This window comes from Fusarium redolens (genome assembly GCF_020744475.1).
Source record: "Fusarium redolens strain MPI-CAGE-AT-0023 chromosome Unknown BKA55scaffold_16, whole genome shotgun sequence".
In the NCBI taxonomy this organism is placed as follows: domain Eukaryota; kingdom Fungi; phylum Ascomycota; class Sordariomycetes; order Hypocreales; family Nectriaceae; genus Fusarium; species Fusarium redolens.
Genome location: NW_025763679.1, coordinates 189,300 through 204,552, shown reverse-complemented (window position 1 = coordinate 204,552; position 15,253 = coordinate 189,300). Strand labels below are relative to the sequence as shown.

General features: G+C 47.8%; 6 protein-coding genes across 6 annotated transcripts; 4 read left to right on the top strand and 2 right to left on the bottom strand.

Annotated features, from left to right (window-relative positions):
• Positions 1-53: 53 nt before the first annotated feature.
• On the top strand, positions 54-2,509 carry BKA55DRAFT_666563 (heterokaryon incompatibility protein-domain-containing protein; the record flags this gene model as incomplete). The annotated part of the gene is made up of 3 exons (XM_046197785.1): positions 54-897; positions 965-2,133; positions 2,352-2,509. The coding sequence occupies exons 1-3, from the start codon at positions 242-244 to the stop codon at positions 2,507-2,509; spliced, it is 1,983 nt and encodes a 660-aa protein (XP_046044903.1). The 5' UTR covers positions 54-241.
• A 515-nt stretch (positions 2,510-3,024) lies between these two features.
• BKA55DRAFT_741803 (chondroitin AC/alginate lyase) lies at positions 3,025-4,747 on the top strand. The gene is made up of 2 exons (XM_046201484.1): positions 3,025-3,941; positions 4,009-4,747. The coding sequence occupies exons 1-2, from the start codon at positions 3,076-3,078 to the stop codon at positions 4,598-4,600; spliced, it is 1,458 nt and encodes a 485-aa protein (XP_046044902.1). The 5' UTR covers positions 3,025-3,075; the 3' UTR covers positions 4,601-4,747.
• BKA55DRAFT_578528 (Glyoxalase/Bleomycin resistance protein/Dihydroxybiphenyl dioxygenase) lies at positions 4,748-5,374 on the bottom strand. The gene has a single exon (XM_046193723.1). It carries the CDS (start codon positions 5,290-5,292, stop codon positions 4,888-4,890), a length of 405 nt encoding a protein of 134 aa, XP_046044901.1. The 5' UTR covers positions 5,293-5,374; the 3' UTR covers positions 4,748-4,887.
• Positions 5,375-6,884: 1,510 nt separating this feature from the next.
• On the bottom strand, positions 6,885-8,703 carry BKA55DRAFT_597307 (uncharacterized protein; the record flags this gene model as incomplete). The annotated part of the gene is made up of 3 exons (XM_046196058.1): positions 6,885-7,904; positions 7,954-8,218; positions 8,267-8,703. The coding sequence occupies 3 exons, from the start codon at positions 8,701-8,703 to the stop codon at positions 6,885-6,887; spliced, it is 1,722 nt and encodes a 573-aa protein (XP_046044900.1).
• A 1,635-nt stretch (positions 8,704-10,338) lies between these two features.
• Positions 10,339-11,660, top strand: BKA55DRAFT_543414 (uncharacterized protein; the record flags this gene model as incomplete). Its single annotated transcript, XM_046190593.1, has 2 exons — positions 10,339-10,574; positions 10,628-11,660. The coding sequence occupies 2 exons, from the start codon at positions 10,339-10,341 to the stop codon at positions 11,658-11,660; spliced, it is 1,269 nt and encodes a 422-aa protein (XP_046044899.1).
• An 812-nt stretch (positions 11,661-12,472) lies between these two features.
• BKA55DRAFT_741799 (uncharacterized protein) lies at positions 12,473-15,251 on the top strand. The gene is made up of 5 exons (XM_046201483.1): positions 12,473-13,151; positions 13,202-13,432; positions 13,485-13,640; positions 13,691-13,777; positions 13,826-15,251. Exons 1-5 carry the CDS (start codon positions 12,679-12,681, stop codon positions 14,991-14,993), a joined length of 2,115 nt encoding a protein of 704 aa, XP_046044898.1. The 5' UTR covers positions 12,473-12,678; the 3' UTR covers positions 14,994-15,251.
• The last annotated feature ends 2 nt before the right edge of the window (positions 15,252-15,253 follow it).

The following is a 15,253-nucleotide window of genomic DNA, read 5'->3' as shown; positions in this document are numbered from 1 at the left end:
ATGCCAACAAATCCCGCGTCTTGCAGTCTAGACCAGCGTCTCAAAACATATGACAATATCACTGGTGACACAAAGAGGAGACATATCAGCCGCATTGCCAGGGCTGAATCATAAGAGCCAGTCAATGGCTAAATCTTTTATCGCAGGCTTTCCTCTGTCGTTCATTCGCTTCTTGTTCCGCTAGTCCAGAGCATCATTTTTGCCAACACTTTTCTGTCTTTTTCTTCCACTGTGGGGCTCCATGGCTCTAGACTATTCGAAGGTCCCTGTCAAAGCTGGCGATTTGCGTCTAGTGTCACTTGACAGCTCGGCTGAAGATATCACCAAAGCAAAATGGAAGCTAAGAGTCGTAAGCTTGCATGATCCATTGACGCGCTACTACGCCCTTTCTTACAGATGGGGAGCGCCTATCAACGAGGAGCCCTTCAAATCATATACAAACGAGCGTGTTGAGTCTATCAAAATTGGCGACGGAGAACTTAAAGTTGCCAGAAACCTGCTGGATTTTCTAATCCAGGTCAAGGAAGACGAAGAGTTGAAAGACAAGGAGTTCTGGATCGACGCGATATGCATAAACCAGGATGATGACGATGAGAGGAGCTATCAAGTCAGCAACATGATGGCTGAGATCTATCGAAGAGCAAATTCTGTCATTGCGTGGCTTGGGGACTCGGATGCGCACACGAAGCGAGCTTTTGATCACATCTCTAAGGTAGCTGACCGGAATATTGTCACATCGGTGGGTATACCAACCGGGCGAAGAAGTTCTGAGCATTCTGATGGAGACGAGGCTTGTTGGGAGGCCATTGGAAAGATCTTTGATCGGACCTACTGGAACAGATCATGGATCATTCAAGAACTCGTACTCCCGCAGCATGTTACTCTCCGCTGCGGGGTGTATTCAACAGACTGGGATGTTTTCGTGAAGGCCTCACATAACATAGCAACAAGCCATTTGAAGCAGTTACGACAGTCGATCTACCGAGGGAACGACATCTTCCGCCACAACCTTGAAGGCGTCGCGTAACTACGGAGTGCCGGCGATTCTCAAAGCAACAAAATCATCAATGGTCACAGAGCACTGGACTACTGTGCTCTTATATACGCTGATACGATCCCGTGACTGCGAGGCTACAGATCTTGGGGACAAAGCATACGCTCTGCTGGGACTTATTCAGGGTCGTCAGGATATTAAACAGTTACCGCCGTTGCTGTGCCCCACATATGGAAGCGACTGCAGTCCTGGAAAGACATACCTCGACATCGCCACCCAGCTTCTCAGGGACTGTGAGGATCTGCTCGTTCTCTCTTGTGTAGAGGGTTTTCGCAACGTAAAGTTGAATGGCGCGGACCTTCCCTCCTGGGTTCCTGACTGGAGTGTTAGATACCCTCTTGGTCTCAGAGTCACCGGATATAAAAGATATCAAGCAGATTCGTTCTTCTTTTCACCAGACACGTATCTCTCACGAGAAAAGAAGCTCGGTCTTTGGCCTGCTGTAGTGGACGAAAGTGAGCTTGCGGTTACTATCCACGGAATGCAAGTCGACAAGATCTCCTTCGTTGCAGAGTCAAAGCTCGATATCTTGAATTGCAAGCCGTTTCCTAGACTCTTGGAGATGTTACTGATGCTGCCTGAAAAGTATGAAGTCACTGGTGAAGGCCGAATGGAGGCCTTCTGGCGAACGTTGACGCGGAACACTTCTGGAGAGGTCAGGCTTCCTCAGCCAAAAGGATCATCAATGGGGCCTAGTTTCACAAAATGGATACAAGAGAGAATCCGCTCTGTGGTGACGTCCCCGAAAGACGAAAATCAATGGAAGAAGCTCATGGAAACATTCAATCAATTCTGCCTCCGCGATGTAGAATGGGTTACCACCACCAAAAGATCGGAGCTTGATGTCTCATCGATGGAGTTTGGCTCGCAATTCGCATATGGGGAGTACCTTCGACCGTTCATAACAGAGAAAGGGTACGTTGGACTAGGGTCACAGAATTTGCAGGAGGGAGATACAGTCTGGGTGGTGCCACGATCACGGGTGCCTTTAATATTCAGGCAGAATGGAGAGTTTGATCAACAAGGTGATCACCATTGCCAGTTGATAGGAGGGGCATATCTCCACGGATTCATGGATGGTAGGTGGTTGGGACAGAGGGTAACGAAGGATGATATGCTGCTGCGAACAATTATCATTCACTGATCACAAAACTCCGACCCTATTCATTGTATATCATGTACATAATTATACATATCATACTAATTGCCACGGATTAAACATGTTGACTAATTGAATGGTACTTGACTACTTGCTGGCCATAAGATTAAACTTTAGGCTGCTAACACATATGATGAGGACACGATATTCTTTTTCACAATATAAGCTTCTACACAAAAAGCTTCCACGATGTTGGATGGTACACACCCTCCGCAACATCCGAGATAAGCCCCAATACTCTCTCACGAATGGGCAATCTGGCCCACAGCACCCACGTCCTCGTCAGTTTAAGATAAATTACCCATCCATCTGGTACTCGTTTGATCGCCAGCTGACTAGGGTAAATAAGCAGCAGGGGTTTACACGAGCGCTCAACCTTAGATTCCCGCACCTGGTTGCTCAGCCAAAGATTCACCTTCTAAGTGGCGACATGGAATCAGAAATTGTGCCGCACAAGTCGATCGCTTTTGTTAACACTGCAATCACCGCTCTACCTGTATTTTTCTTTCGTTTGTGTGAAGTTGATGAAGATCCCCATATACGCGTCTGTTAGTGGTTTCAGGATATATTGTTCCCCGCCTCGAGAAATAACGGGATTGTATTCGAGCTGTAGCGTGGTTTCAGGTCGCGTAGTTAAATGACCACCTCTTATCAAGGCCAGGATTGATTGGAGCGGCTTCGAGCTTTCACATTAGACTTTCGGCCTGAGACTTGCGAACAGGCGCTTAATGTTGATGAATGGGGTTATACAAAAGTTATCAATCCTTTATAGGAAGCTTGCCTTTTGTTATTGTCTTTTGTACCTTGATATCTTCATTCTATCGTTTGCTAGGAGCCACGCTCGTTAACATTTCTTTTCATTATGACACTCATTTATACCATCTTGTTTTCTTTTCTTCTTCCTCTTTCCTACGCTTTCACTCACCCTGGTCTGCTGGTCACCGACACAGATATTAGTCGCATCAAGACCAAGCTCGCTGACAAGAAAGAGCCTTGGACTGCGTCATGGAATAAGCTGACAAGCATTCCATTTGCTAGTGCCGACTACAAGAACAATGCAGTCAAAGAAGTCAACCGAGGCCAAAATGGGGAGGCCCTATGGCATGATGCAGCTGCTGCGTTCAACCTCGCTCTGCGCTGGAAAATCAGCGGAGAAGACCGGTATGCAGAAACCGCATCGGAAATCCTAATTGCTTGGGCAGACACTCTGGAGATTCTCAGTGGAGGCGACGACGCCTATCTTACAGCAGGATTGCAGGGGTACGAGCTTGCTAACGCTGCAGAGCTTCTCCGCGACTTCGAGCCATTTGCAAAGAATGGACTATCCAAAGTTATTAGCATGTTTAGCAAAATATTCTTGCCGATGAATCTCGATTTCCTCAATCACGTTCTGGGGTCAGAGCACAATGTCAAGCACTTCTTTGCCAATTGGGAACAGTGCAACATTGCTTCTACTATGGCTATCGCAGTCCTCACGGACAATCAAACCACCTGGGACTTTGCTGTTGACTACTTCAAGCATGGTGAGGGCAATGGGGCTATCAACAACGGTATCTCGAACATTGTTGAAGAGCCAGGTACCGGAAGAGCACTCGGCCAAGGGCAAGAATCTGGTCGGGACCAAGGCCATTCGGCGATGAACTTCCAGGTGCTGGGTGCCATTGGACAGCAGGCATGGAATCAAGGGGAAGATCTCTTTGCTTACAATGACAGCCGCATTCTTCTCGGGTTCGTGGACCACATTCCTATTTTAACTAGCTGTGACAAGGTCTGCTCAACTAACATCTGCATACAGAGCCGAGTACTTCGCTCGATACAATCTCGGAAATGATGTTCCATTCGAGCCTTACACAAACGGCATCGTCTCCTTCGATGTTATCAGCGAAGCCTCCCGTGGTGCGGTTCGACCGGCTTGGGAGCTACTTTATAATCATTATGTTAACATCAAAGGCCTTGATGCGCCTTGGACAACAGCATACCTGAACAACTCCTTGGAGTTTTTCGGTGGATTTGAGGGCGGGGCTGGATCTTGGGGTGAAGGCTCAGGCCACTATGATGGACTTGGCTGGGGTTCTCTCCTGCATCATCTGGATAAATCTGATATCCAGGCTGAGAAGTCCTCCGTTGCCGGCCCAGGACCAAGCACAGCCACGTTAGAGAGTCAGCCAACGTCAACAACTCTAGCGACAGTCCGTACTACCTCTAGATCAAAGACGGCAATCGCTGATGAAGGCGCCGAGAGCTTTACGGTGAAGCCATCTGCCGTAAACGCCCATCATTCTTCTACGACAACTGCCACGGCAATTCCACAAATTACGGAAAAGCCAGGAAAAGGATGTCGTGCAAGGAGGCCGAAGAGTAACCGGCATCGCTCAGTTGTAAACTAGGAAGTTGAGTCGGAAGAACTTTTATCAAATAGCTGAGCCCCTATCGGATGAGTATTGGAAATAACCCGAGGGTGGTTGTCTTGGTAGCGCTCCCTCAAGGCGATGACTATTCGTTCGCGTTTCTGCTTTCGAATGAGAATCAAGGGGTCTTCTTTCTTGTGTATATTAGAATTCTCGTAGCTGGTCTACAAGGGCAAAACAAGTGATGTGAAGCTGAAGCTGGGTCACTATTGTTGAATATGATCTAGCCTACAGTATATCAGTTCTTAGGCAGCTCACGTGTCGCTTCACAAATTCCACTTCATATTCGCCAACACCACTCGATACCCATCAGCGTCCTCAAACGTCTTTCCGCACTGATCCCAATACGGATTAAAGCTCGCGACAGAAACAATGCCAGCTTTCTCCATCCGCCCAACTGCATCATCGAATTTCTCTTTCTCTGGCAAGTAGAAAATCATGAGATTGTCCTGCGTAGGTGATCTACCCGCGTCATGTCCACGCTTCGCCGTGAACTCAAGATGATAGCCTGCACCCTCATGGCCGAGCATTAGACCATCGAAGCCGTCATGGTCACGAAATTCGCCGATCTTCTTGAATCCTAGACCGTCGACGTAGAAGGGCAGAAGGGCGTCGATATTGTTTGTTGGGCGGGCCACGCGAAGGTGAGCGGATGCGATGGGAGCTGACATTATCGCGTTAGGGAATTTGATTGAAGCGAGAGTCCGTATCTAAACCTAGATTTTAGGTCAGGCCTGGGCTTTCTTATACTGCAATCGAGACCCACTTGACGTTTTTACGGCGTTTCCGGTGACTCACATCTGTAGTCTAACATATTTTACAAAGTGAATTTAAGCAATAATCAACGTCGTCAGACTAAATTTATCAGAAATAGAGTTGAACAAAAATATTTACTTAACCCGAGTCAAGATTAACTTCTGCCTCCCAGTACTTGGGGCTTGGAACGGCTTTTACCCCGCAGACCCCAGGTATAAGAGGCCAGATGTTCCAGAATACAATCAGGCCTTCTTTTCTCAAGTTACGCCATCATGAACCCCTCCAAAGCTTCCGAAACGATTCCTCCAGAGCGACTGCGTGTCTTACTTCAATCAATCACGCATCACGTGCCTGGCAAATACTATGGGGAAAAGATGTCATTCACAAAAAACATCATTTGCCAACGTCTCTGGAACCGCGACTTCGATCCGTTGCAAGAACGGTGGTATCCATTCAACCCCTTGTTTGGCCTACGAGACCGTAAATGCTTCTTCTTGATAGATCATTTTGGTTTTGATCATGCCATTCACGAGGAGCTGGAGACCGCCCCAGTTTTCTGATACAAATGGAATGGAGAAACTCTAAGTCATATCCATGCGGCATTCTTGTTTAATCAAGCTAATGAATACGCCGAGCAGCGTGCAAATCACTACAGATCTCCCAGCCACAATACAACAAGAGCTTAAGAAATGGCCTTTTACTTGGCAGGGAAGGACATTTCACCGCATTCCCAAGAATCCTGATGGAACCTACAGTCCAACTGTGTATCGACGTGTTGTACAGTCCTTTCTACGCCTTGGAATCCCTCTCTCATATGATCATATCAAGTTCGTAGAGCAGTATCCCGAGCATGCAAGATGGCTGAAGGATAACTTGGAAGAACATCTTTGGCTTCAGCTTGAGCCATTTAGCAGGATCCGAAATGAAGAATTAACTATGTAACTTAGTAGTCTTGCTCTATTTAACTAATAAAATATTAAACAGATAAATGTTAATTATATTATACTTCTTAGAATATCTATAACTTAACGGGCTTTATCTTCTTCTTTTATAACTTCTGGCCTTGAGGTAATGTGATAAAAATAACTAATTCACGGTCCATTAAATTTATACTAACCTTACCAAAGTCCTTTTACTATTTAGAATATACCTCTTATGTTTTCCCTCCTTCCTTAGACTGAGATCTTTTTCACAAGGGTAAAGTGCACATAATCACACAAAAAGGCATTCTACTCCTTTTTCGACCAAATCTTGGTTGCCAGGAATCAGATTTCAGCATTAAGTAGTCTTTCAGTTAATCTATGAGCTTCAGCGCATCAATGATCCAGCTGCACAGTTGGCACTGAACGAGTATAAGGAGTCGAGGGCAGTATGTGAGTATACGCAGGTGAAGACCAGCAAGGTGTAGTGTCAAGGTATCTTACAGGATGCAGAGAAATAGTAACACAGTATTAAATTATGGAAACTTATATTAACACCCATACTTCTTTCCTATGCCACGTAACAGTTACTGTTTTGTAACATCGCGCACAGCAGCGACAGCAAATGGGTTGGCCGTGAAAGTTCCATTCGGGTCAGCCTTAGCCCTCGCCTTGCCAAGCCTCTTATACTTGTCCGCATCCTCGTAGTATGCTTGCCAAATCTCAGGCTTGCTCATATCCCAGTCTCCCCATGAACCCCAAAGCACACGACGATCCTGCTTACTGAAGGGACTCTTGGCTCCAATCATAATAGTATCATTAGTCTTCTGCCAGTTAAGAGCATACTCTCTGTACTTGGCACCGGGGTCGTGGAAGCAGTCCAGTGTTTGGACAACAGTTGAGTCTCGCCAGCTGTAGGACGTTCCGTTGTCCTTGTTGAGCAAGAAGCGCGAGTTCTTACCACCGAAGCATTGGATCTGCACTGAGAGCTTGCAGTGATCGTATACTTCTCCTTCCTTGTCGCTCTTGTCGTTGTCGAGTTTCTGATGAGGGTTGTAGATCAAGTCCAAACGCTTAACTACAGCATCAACCCAACCGTCCTTCTGGAGAGTCTGCGACTTTGTAGCGTAGGTACGCTTGACATAAGGAAGCTCAAACTCTCGTCGCTTAGGGAAGATCCACTTTCCAGTCATGGTGTCCATACCCTCATCAAATTCATTGATCAAAAGAGTGTGGTTGCTCCAGTCATTTTGAAGATCTCTGAACTGCTTGAACCAGTTGTCCACGGTAGAGTCGTACTTGTCTGTCTTGTTGGTAGGGCACCACTGGGCGTAGAGGACAATGATGGCAGGGAAGCTACCATTAAGCAAATCAAGAACATCCTTAGCTAAAGCTGTCTTGATCTTCTGCTGGATCTTCTTCCAGAGGTTGTCATCTCGGAGTGAAGGAAACAGCATAGTGACGGGAAAGTCTGTGCTGAGAACACTGCAGCAAAGGTCGTAGCCTCGTGGGGCAGTACCTTCATCAGACATCTTGGCGATGAAGCCTAGCAGACGACTGAGGACCTTGGGCTCGTAGATCCACAGACCCTTCAAACCGTGAGGTCCCTAAGACTTTTAGCATGCTATTACTTGTAGCTGGCAGTTTCTCCCTTACCTTGAAACCGTTGGGACCTGCAACGGTTCCCATGTAGCTGGAGGCACGATAAACCTCAACGGTGTAATGGGTAATGATACCGAAGTTACCCGGGCTGCCACCGAGGATGGCGTAAAAAAGCTCAGAGTCACTCTGCTTGGTGACGTTCTGAATGGAGCCGTTGTGATCAATCAGACGGATCTTGATAATGTGATCGCCAAAGAGACCAAAACTGCGACCGAGTTGGCCGTAGCCACCAGTTTGGCCGTGACCACCAGTGCAGACGCTGGGGGGAATTAGCCTCGTTAGTTTGCGGGTAGCTTGTAGGACTCACTAGGCACATTGTCCATGCGGCACGAATAGGTTGACCGAGCGAAGGTAGTCGTTAAAGTCTTGAAGTCTGTTGCTCACACCAGCTAACACCAGAGCTCTGTCATCAGGAACTCCGTCTTCTTCCAGGACCATCATGTCCTTGTAAGTGTTGGTGAGATCAATCTGGATGTTCTTGCCACCGGTGGAAGAGGCACCAGAGTACTGATGTCCACCCGACCTGACAGCGACGCTGACCTTGTTGTCCCTCGCCCATTGAACAGCCTTGATGACATCTTCATCTTCCTTGGGCTGCACAATGAGAGCTGGGTTCATGTCATGCTCTGCCTGGTAAGATGTGGTAGCATATTGCTGATTAAAAAACTGATAATCTTTTTTGCCAAATGAAGAAGAAGTGTCTCGGGAGTATTGCATCCCCTGGAAATCTTTGATCTTGAACATGGTGAATGTGATGAACGTTGAGTTTGTGATGATTGGCAGAACAATTGTGGCTTCAACCGTACCTTATATTCATCCTGTCCGCCAAGATCCCAAGAGGGGCGATACTGGTCCTCGGACGAAACAGTGGCTTTCAAACTATTGAGCACATGTGCGGACGGTTCGCACTAGAGATTAGCGGCCTATGATTCCTAACAAGCTGAGACATGCGTAGTGGCTGCAATGGTTGGGGATGCGGCTGAGGCTAGTACCAGGGATCATTTCTGAATAGGCAACCAATGGAGCTATTGAACTGATGTCACAAGTGAATCCTCAACCTGGTTTCCGTCTCTCGATAGAGTGAGATTGTGAGACACTGGCACTTGAAATGTGAGGATCATGTGAATTCTGACTGTAATGTCACATATACGAAGTAGGTACACGTAAGACTTACTGTACTGCAAATGCGTGTAAGATTGGTTGGTAGTACAAACACCTTTCTTGACCAATCAGCCACAGCCTTTCAGAGCAGAACCGTATTCAGCCAGCCACTTTTTACGCATGTTTCAACCTACCACGGGGTCCGACTTCCGACATTTTACGGACAGCTCTGCTTAAGTGCGGGGGAAAGAGACACCTCGAGACTGTTTGCGGAGGTGATGGCTTGCATGAGACATAAGCTCAGTCGCACTGTTGGCGCAAAGGTTGTGACAGTGGGACGGAGATCGCGAGAGTTATACGCGCGTACGGTACCGTTTGCAGCACGGTAGTCAGCATGCACTGCATGAGGCTGAATGAGAGGAGGGGAAACAAGAACATGGCGTTGATATGGTGATTGAGTGGCCAAAAGAAAGGTGAGACAGTAACGGTAAATGGCAAATTCTGAGACTATCCCTTGAAGGTGCGATTAAAGTTCAAGGGATTGCTCTTTGAAGAATAACGTTCAACTGCTCTGTAATAAGCGGCTTCTAAATACGGTGGTTCACCAAAAATGCAGTAACAAGCTAATCACACTAAACGGTGCCCACGCACGGCAGAACTGTGCCGCTCCAAGTGGCTTACGCAAGGGAGAGCAAACGGTCTAAAAACCACCGTATTTCAGGAATAGTCGGTCAATAGCTTCAGCCACAGAGTTCAGCTTTTCTCAAAGTATGCATTTGTTGAGGTTTAGGGCTGCCGCATGTCCCGGTCTAGACCACGCGCATTCCATTCAAGGTAGTGAGATTGAGTTTGCAGCTAAAATGCTCTAGTTTCCATTGGTTAGTTCACAGATGGGCTTTGAAGGCTAGGTACGGCCCGGTACTTGGGAATGGAGGACGAGGAATGCGACGTCCGCCAAGAGACGGATGGATGGCTTTGAGATTATCCCATGTGATGGAGTCGCCATGTTTGCTATTTGCAAGAAGGATGGTTGGGAACCAATCATACTGAAGTTCTTTTGGATGATAATGGCTGTTTTATTACTGGTCAGCAAAGGGTAAGCTCCAGACCGTTTCAATCTCAGCCGCTCGTGAATGGAGGGAAGCCACTTAGTTAGGGCTGATGGTGATTAAAGCTCATAATATATATAGTAGATATATATACAAGACCATCGAGAATGCGCTTCCAAAGTCGGCAAACTCTGTCAACCCAAATCTCTTGCAACACAATACCAGCACAATGGTGCTCCCTACTGCTCCCGTTGTCCCCATGGATTTGGGTGACGACTTCAAGTTCGGCCCTACCGTACTTGACCCCATCCAGCCAGAGGACCAAGATAACCTGGTCCCCATCAATGGCTTCCCCAGCGTTGACCCCGCAGGCGGTGACATTGCCATGTCCCAGCTTGATGTTCTGGCACATTTCTTCGGAACCTACAGCGGATTCGGCTTCAACACTATTTTCCGTCCCAATGGGTGAGTAGACCATCCGAGAAAACTAGTCATATTGAAAACTAAGTGAGAAAAAGAACAACTACTCCTACGCCTCTCCCTATTCTTCCTCCTTCTGAGGATCCCAATGACAACATCCTTCAGCTCAACCTTACATCTGAGTCCCTAGCTTTCGCTAAAGGACGGCTTGATGATGTACCCAACCGTGGTCTTGACACTCAGGCTGATATCATGCTCAACGGTGTGCCATACACCCAGACAATTGCTGATATTACGGAGATGGTAAAGCACCCCAAGAAGCAGCCCGTCATTCACTTTGAGCCTGGTCTGTGGATGCACGTTCCCGCCAGTGAGCAGATGCCTGTTCTTGCAGCTTCTCTGTCTCGCATGGCCTCTATTCCTCACGGAACTTCCATCAACGCGCAGTCCTTCACGGCAACCATCACTGCCAAGGGCGCACCTGTCTTCTCGCCAGTTGACATCACCCCTACTGTTGTCGGCGGCACTCAGAAGATTCCTTTCAGAAGTCAGACCCTCACCAACAATAACACTCACCGTCTCCCTCAGGATCTCACAAGCTTTAACAAGGCCGGCACCATCACACAGGCTATTCTGACCGACCCCAACACAGTTCTCCGCAACGCCAATGTCGGAAAGAACATCATTGAGAACACCACCTTTGAAGTATCCTCAGAGGCTCAGAACCCCAACCTCGGCGGTGGAACCAGCAACATTGGTTTCCTCATCGGCGCTGACGCTGGTGCTAGCGCTGCCTCAGTTCAAGCACGAAGTGGCAACGCCAACGCCGTCAGAGTCACAGCTCAGTACTGGCTCTCCAGAGTTCGAACCCAGGTGAACCTTCCTGTTTGCTATAGCGCAGACAAGAGGACTGTTTCTCCTACTTCTCACGGTCCTCGTGATGCCGTTCCCAAGTTCTTGGTCGACATTGACGTTCCGGCTGCCAAGACAGTCAACATTGAGTACATCCAGATTCAGTATTCACAGAATGTTGCCCTTGACTTCAATGGCCTTTCGTGGCCTCATGTGACAGTTGGAACTTTGGCACCAACTATCCGTCACAAGCTATCTCAGGTTCTTGTGTCTCATTAGATAGTGTTTTGACCCACGTAGCTAGGGTTATGAAGGAAAAGTCCGTCACTTAATGGCATATGCATACTACGGATGTTTAGCTCAATAGGTAGCAACTTTTATCTCGAGCTCTAATAAAACGCTACCTGACTTAACTGGTTTCCTTCATCTTGACCTGATAGCATGAGTAACTCCATAAGTTTGCATTTATCATGCACGTGGCAAAAGGAGAGCCTTCTAGCAGCCTTCATTTGATGCGCACTTACTACATCGCCGGGAATACAAGGTTGCATGTCGGTTTAGGTCTCCTAGCTTGTCCTTTCAAATCTGCATGAGACAAAATGAGGCCAGACTCTTGCATGGCCTTAGCTCAAACAAGAGGGAAAAACGTCCTGCCCAACCGCCACCGAATTGATCCACGACTGGGAATTCCAATTCCAAGTCACATTCCCATCAGTGATCGTCATTTACCCGTTTCATTCAGTGTCTTTCATGGTTTATGGCTTGTGCCACCCCCGCCTTTTCCATTTCTCCCGTTGCTCCAACATGGGCCGGATGTCACATTCCTAACCCCGGACGGGACTTCAGCTAAAAGAGAGCAGCCAGACTTGAACTCAATGGGATATATTGCATTGGATTACGCAGATGTGACTTGAAGCTTGGTTAAATTTTCCGACCGCTCAACAGTCATTGGAGGATCACGTAGTGGGTGTCGCCTGGTGCCGTTGTCAGCGTTGCAGTATTGCTTTTCTGCGTCAAGCTGAATACGGCACCGCATGTGATGGTTGCGCCTCATAGGTGAATCTGTGTCATTGAAATCTCCCATTCGTAGACATCATTGCGTGGACAGCTGAAGTTCCAGGAATGGAGGCTGATGCTGTATTCAGAGAGAAATGGAAGTTGAATCACATTTCCCTCCTCCTAGTCATGCTATATATCTCATGGGCCTCTGATCTCCATAGTCCTCGTGTAAGTTCTCAGTGCAGAATTTGTCCAAAATAATCCCTCAAATCATATTTAACGGTCTGCAATTATCATCATGTCTGTTCTTGATCTGAACTCAGACTTGTCCATCAGAAACCAGTGGGCTCGCCAGCACATCAACAGAGCCATTCGGCAGGATTGGAACGCAATTCTTCAGCACAGCAATGATTCATCCGAGTTAGGTTCTCTTCCTTTTATCCCAAAGGCTTCTGAGCTTCCTCGTGCCCCTGCCCCCCAAAAGTCCTCTGCTCCTCATGATCATGGAGCTCAGGAGCCTCGTGTCATCAAGATCGGTGTCATTGGTGCCGGAGCAGCTGGCTTATTCACGGGAATGGTCTTGGACTATCTCAACTGTGAATTGAAGAAGGGGTCCATCCCTCTCGCTTTTGAGTATGACATCCACGAGGCTGCTGGGCCAGAACGAGTTGGAGGTCGCTTGTTCACTTACAACTTTGGTGGCCAACGCGACACTCATGACTACTATGATGTTGGCGCGATGCGATTCCCCGACAACCCAGTCATGAAGCGGTAAGTCAGTTCCTTCTGTTAGATGTCACTTGATAGCTTATGCTCGTCAGCACATTCGAGCTTTTTGGTAGGCTTGGCATGGATAAGACAGACCTAAAGACGAACCCCAAGGCGCCTGATGGTTCTCTCATTCCATACTACATGGCACCCAGCCCTTCCAACACAAACCCTTGGTGCTACAACGACATAACCATTTGGGGCGCTACATATCAGAGTGTTCAGACGTCTGCTGGCACTGTTGATCCGTTCCAAGTTGACACCGACAAGAGCATCAACCCTGAGTAAGTTCCCTCTGAATGGTAGGTATCGCAACCAACTCTGACTCCTTCTCAGGCTTCTCAAAGTCGGGCCAGATGAGGTTGTGAAGGCCAACATCGAGCCCCTTCGCCAAGCTCTGAAGGAAGATGCTGAGCAGACTCCCCCTGGTGACAAAGGCTGGAAGATGATGATGGAGTACGATACATACAGTACCCGACAATTCTTGGGCACGTGAGTACTTTCTGATGCTGCTTGTTTCCCTCAAAAGCTGATCCATCTAGTGCAAACCCGAATGTGAAACTCCCCAAGAACATTCCTCCACCCCCATACAACTATGAGACCATCGAGTGGCTCGAGACCTTCAACGGGTAAGTCACCATGACTATGATTCCGGGTTGATACTAACAACCTGGCAGAGGAACGGACTGGTATGACCAAGCTCACAGCGAGACTGTTCTTGAGTCTCTTGACTTTGAGTTCAGTCCTGACACCAAGTGGTTCTGTGTTCTTGGTGGCGCTCAACAGCTCGCGAAGAAGATGCAAGAGAGGATCGCCCACAAACCCAAGTATCACTCCCCCGTCGCTGCTATTCGCGCCCTGGACAAGATGAAGGTGGAGCTCGATGTTAGAACTGAGCAAAAGACTGAGGTTCTATCCTACGATGCCGTTATGGCTACTACCACTCTTGGATGCCTGGGTCGTATGGACACTCGCCACGCTGGTCTGAGATACCCCGTCAAGCAAGCCATCCGCTCTTTGGGCTATGGCACATCATGCAAGGTTGCTATCAAGTTCGATCACGCATGGTGGATCCACGATCTCAAGGACTTCAACATTCGTGAAGCAGGTCTAGGCCACTCCGACCTTGCCCTTCGAACTTGCGTCTATCCTTCTTACAACATCTACGACGATAAGTCCAAGACAGCCGTTCTTCTGTGCTCTTACACTTGGCAGCAGGACTCTGATCGCCTTGGATGTCTTATGTCGACTAACAAAGACCACAAGCAGAAGGTCGCTGATGAACAAGTCCTCAAAGAACTTCTACTCCGTGATCTGGCTATCTTACATAGAAACAGTCAGATCAGTGAAGAGGATCTATACAAGCTCATCAGCAAGAGCTATGTTGACCACCACGCCTATAGTTGGACTGAGGATGCCAACACCGCAGGAGCCTTTGCTTTCTTCAGACCTCAACAGTTCAGCTCTATGTGGAACAGAGTGATTCAGCCATCCGGCGATGTCATCATTGCCGGTGAAGCTTCCAGTCCACATCACGCCTGGGTTGTTGGTGCCCTTGAGAGTGTAGTCCATGGACTTCACTCCTGGATGGGTACCAATATCACCTTAGTTCCTGAGCTGAAGCATGCCAGAGACATCCTGGAGAAGGCTGAGCCTGGAAACCCCTTCGTTGGTCTCCCTCCTTATATGGATGTTAACATCTCGAACTGGCACGCTGTTATGGGTGTCGTCAGCCGCGACAAGCATTTAGAAAAGATGGGAACGTCTGACAATAGCAACTTGCTATCTACTGTGCTTTCGCACTTCGATGTTGAGGTCTTGAAGAAGGATATTGCCGCTCGGTAAATGGCTTGAGCCGACTCCTGGTTGTTCTTTTTGGGGTTTATAAGGTACTCAGATTGAGTGGTCAGATCAATACGATGGTTCACCATATGTTCTTTAGCACTTCGAAATCATTGAATATTTTATCCTTTTATTTAGTATTTTGTCTTTCCATGAACCACAGCATCCATCTGATTGCAGCTTCTCAAGATCTTTTAGCAAGCTTGGTAAATGCATGATACGCCTTGACCCAGTCTGATCTTACTGGTCGGTTGCCATCGGAA

What these genes read in the sequence shown, in the direction of transcription:
- BKA55DRAFT_578528 (XM_046193723.1), bottom strand. Translation starts at nt 5,292, where the DNA reads ATGTCAGCTCCCATCGCATCCGCTCACCTTCGCGTGGCCCGCCCAACA.
- BKA55DRAFT_741799 (XM_046201483.1), top strand. Translation starts at nt 12,679, where the DNA reads ATGTCTGTTCTTGATCTGAACTCAGACTTGTCCATCAGAAACCAGTGG. An exon ending in GACAAGAGCATCAACCCTGA is followed by an intron (nt 13,433 to 13,484) that starts GTAAGTTCCCTC and finishes ACTCCTTCTCAG; the next exon opens with GCTTCTCAAAGTCGGGCCAG. An exon ending in TGGCTCGAGACCTTCAACGG is followed by an intron (nt 13,778 to 13,825) that starts GTAAGTCACCAT and finishes ACAACCTGGCAG; the next exon opens with AGGAACGGACTGGTATGACC.
- BKA55DRAFT_741803 (XM_046201484.1), top strand. Translation starts at nt 3,076, where the DNA reads ATGACACTCATTTATACCATCTTGTTTTCTTTTCTTCTTCCTCTTTCC. An exon ending in GACAGCCGCATTCTTCTCGG is followed by an intron (nt 3,942 to 4,008) that starts GTTCGTGGACCA and finishes ATCTGCATACAG; the next exon opens with AGCCGAGTACTTCGCTCGAT.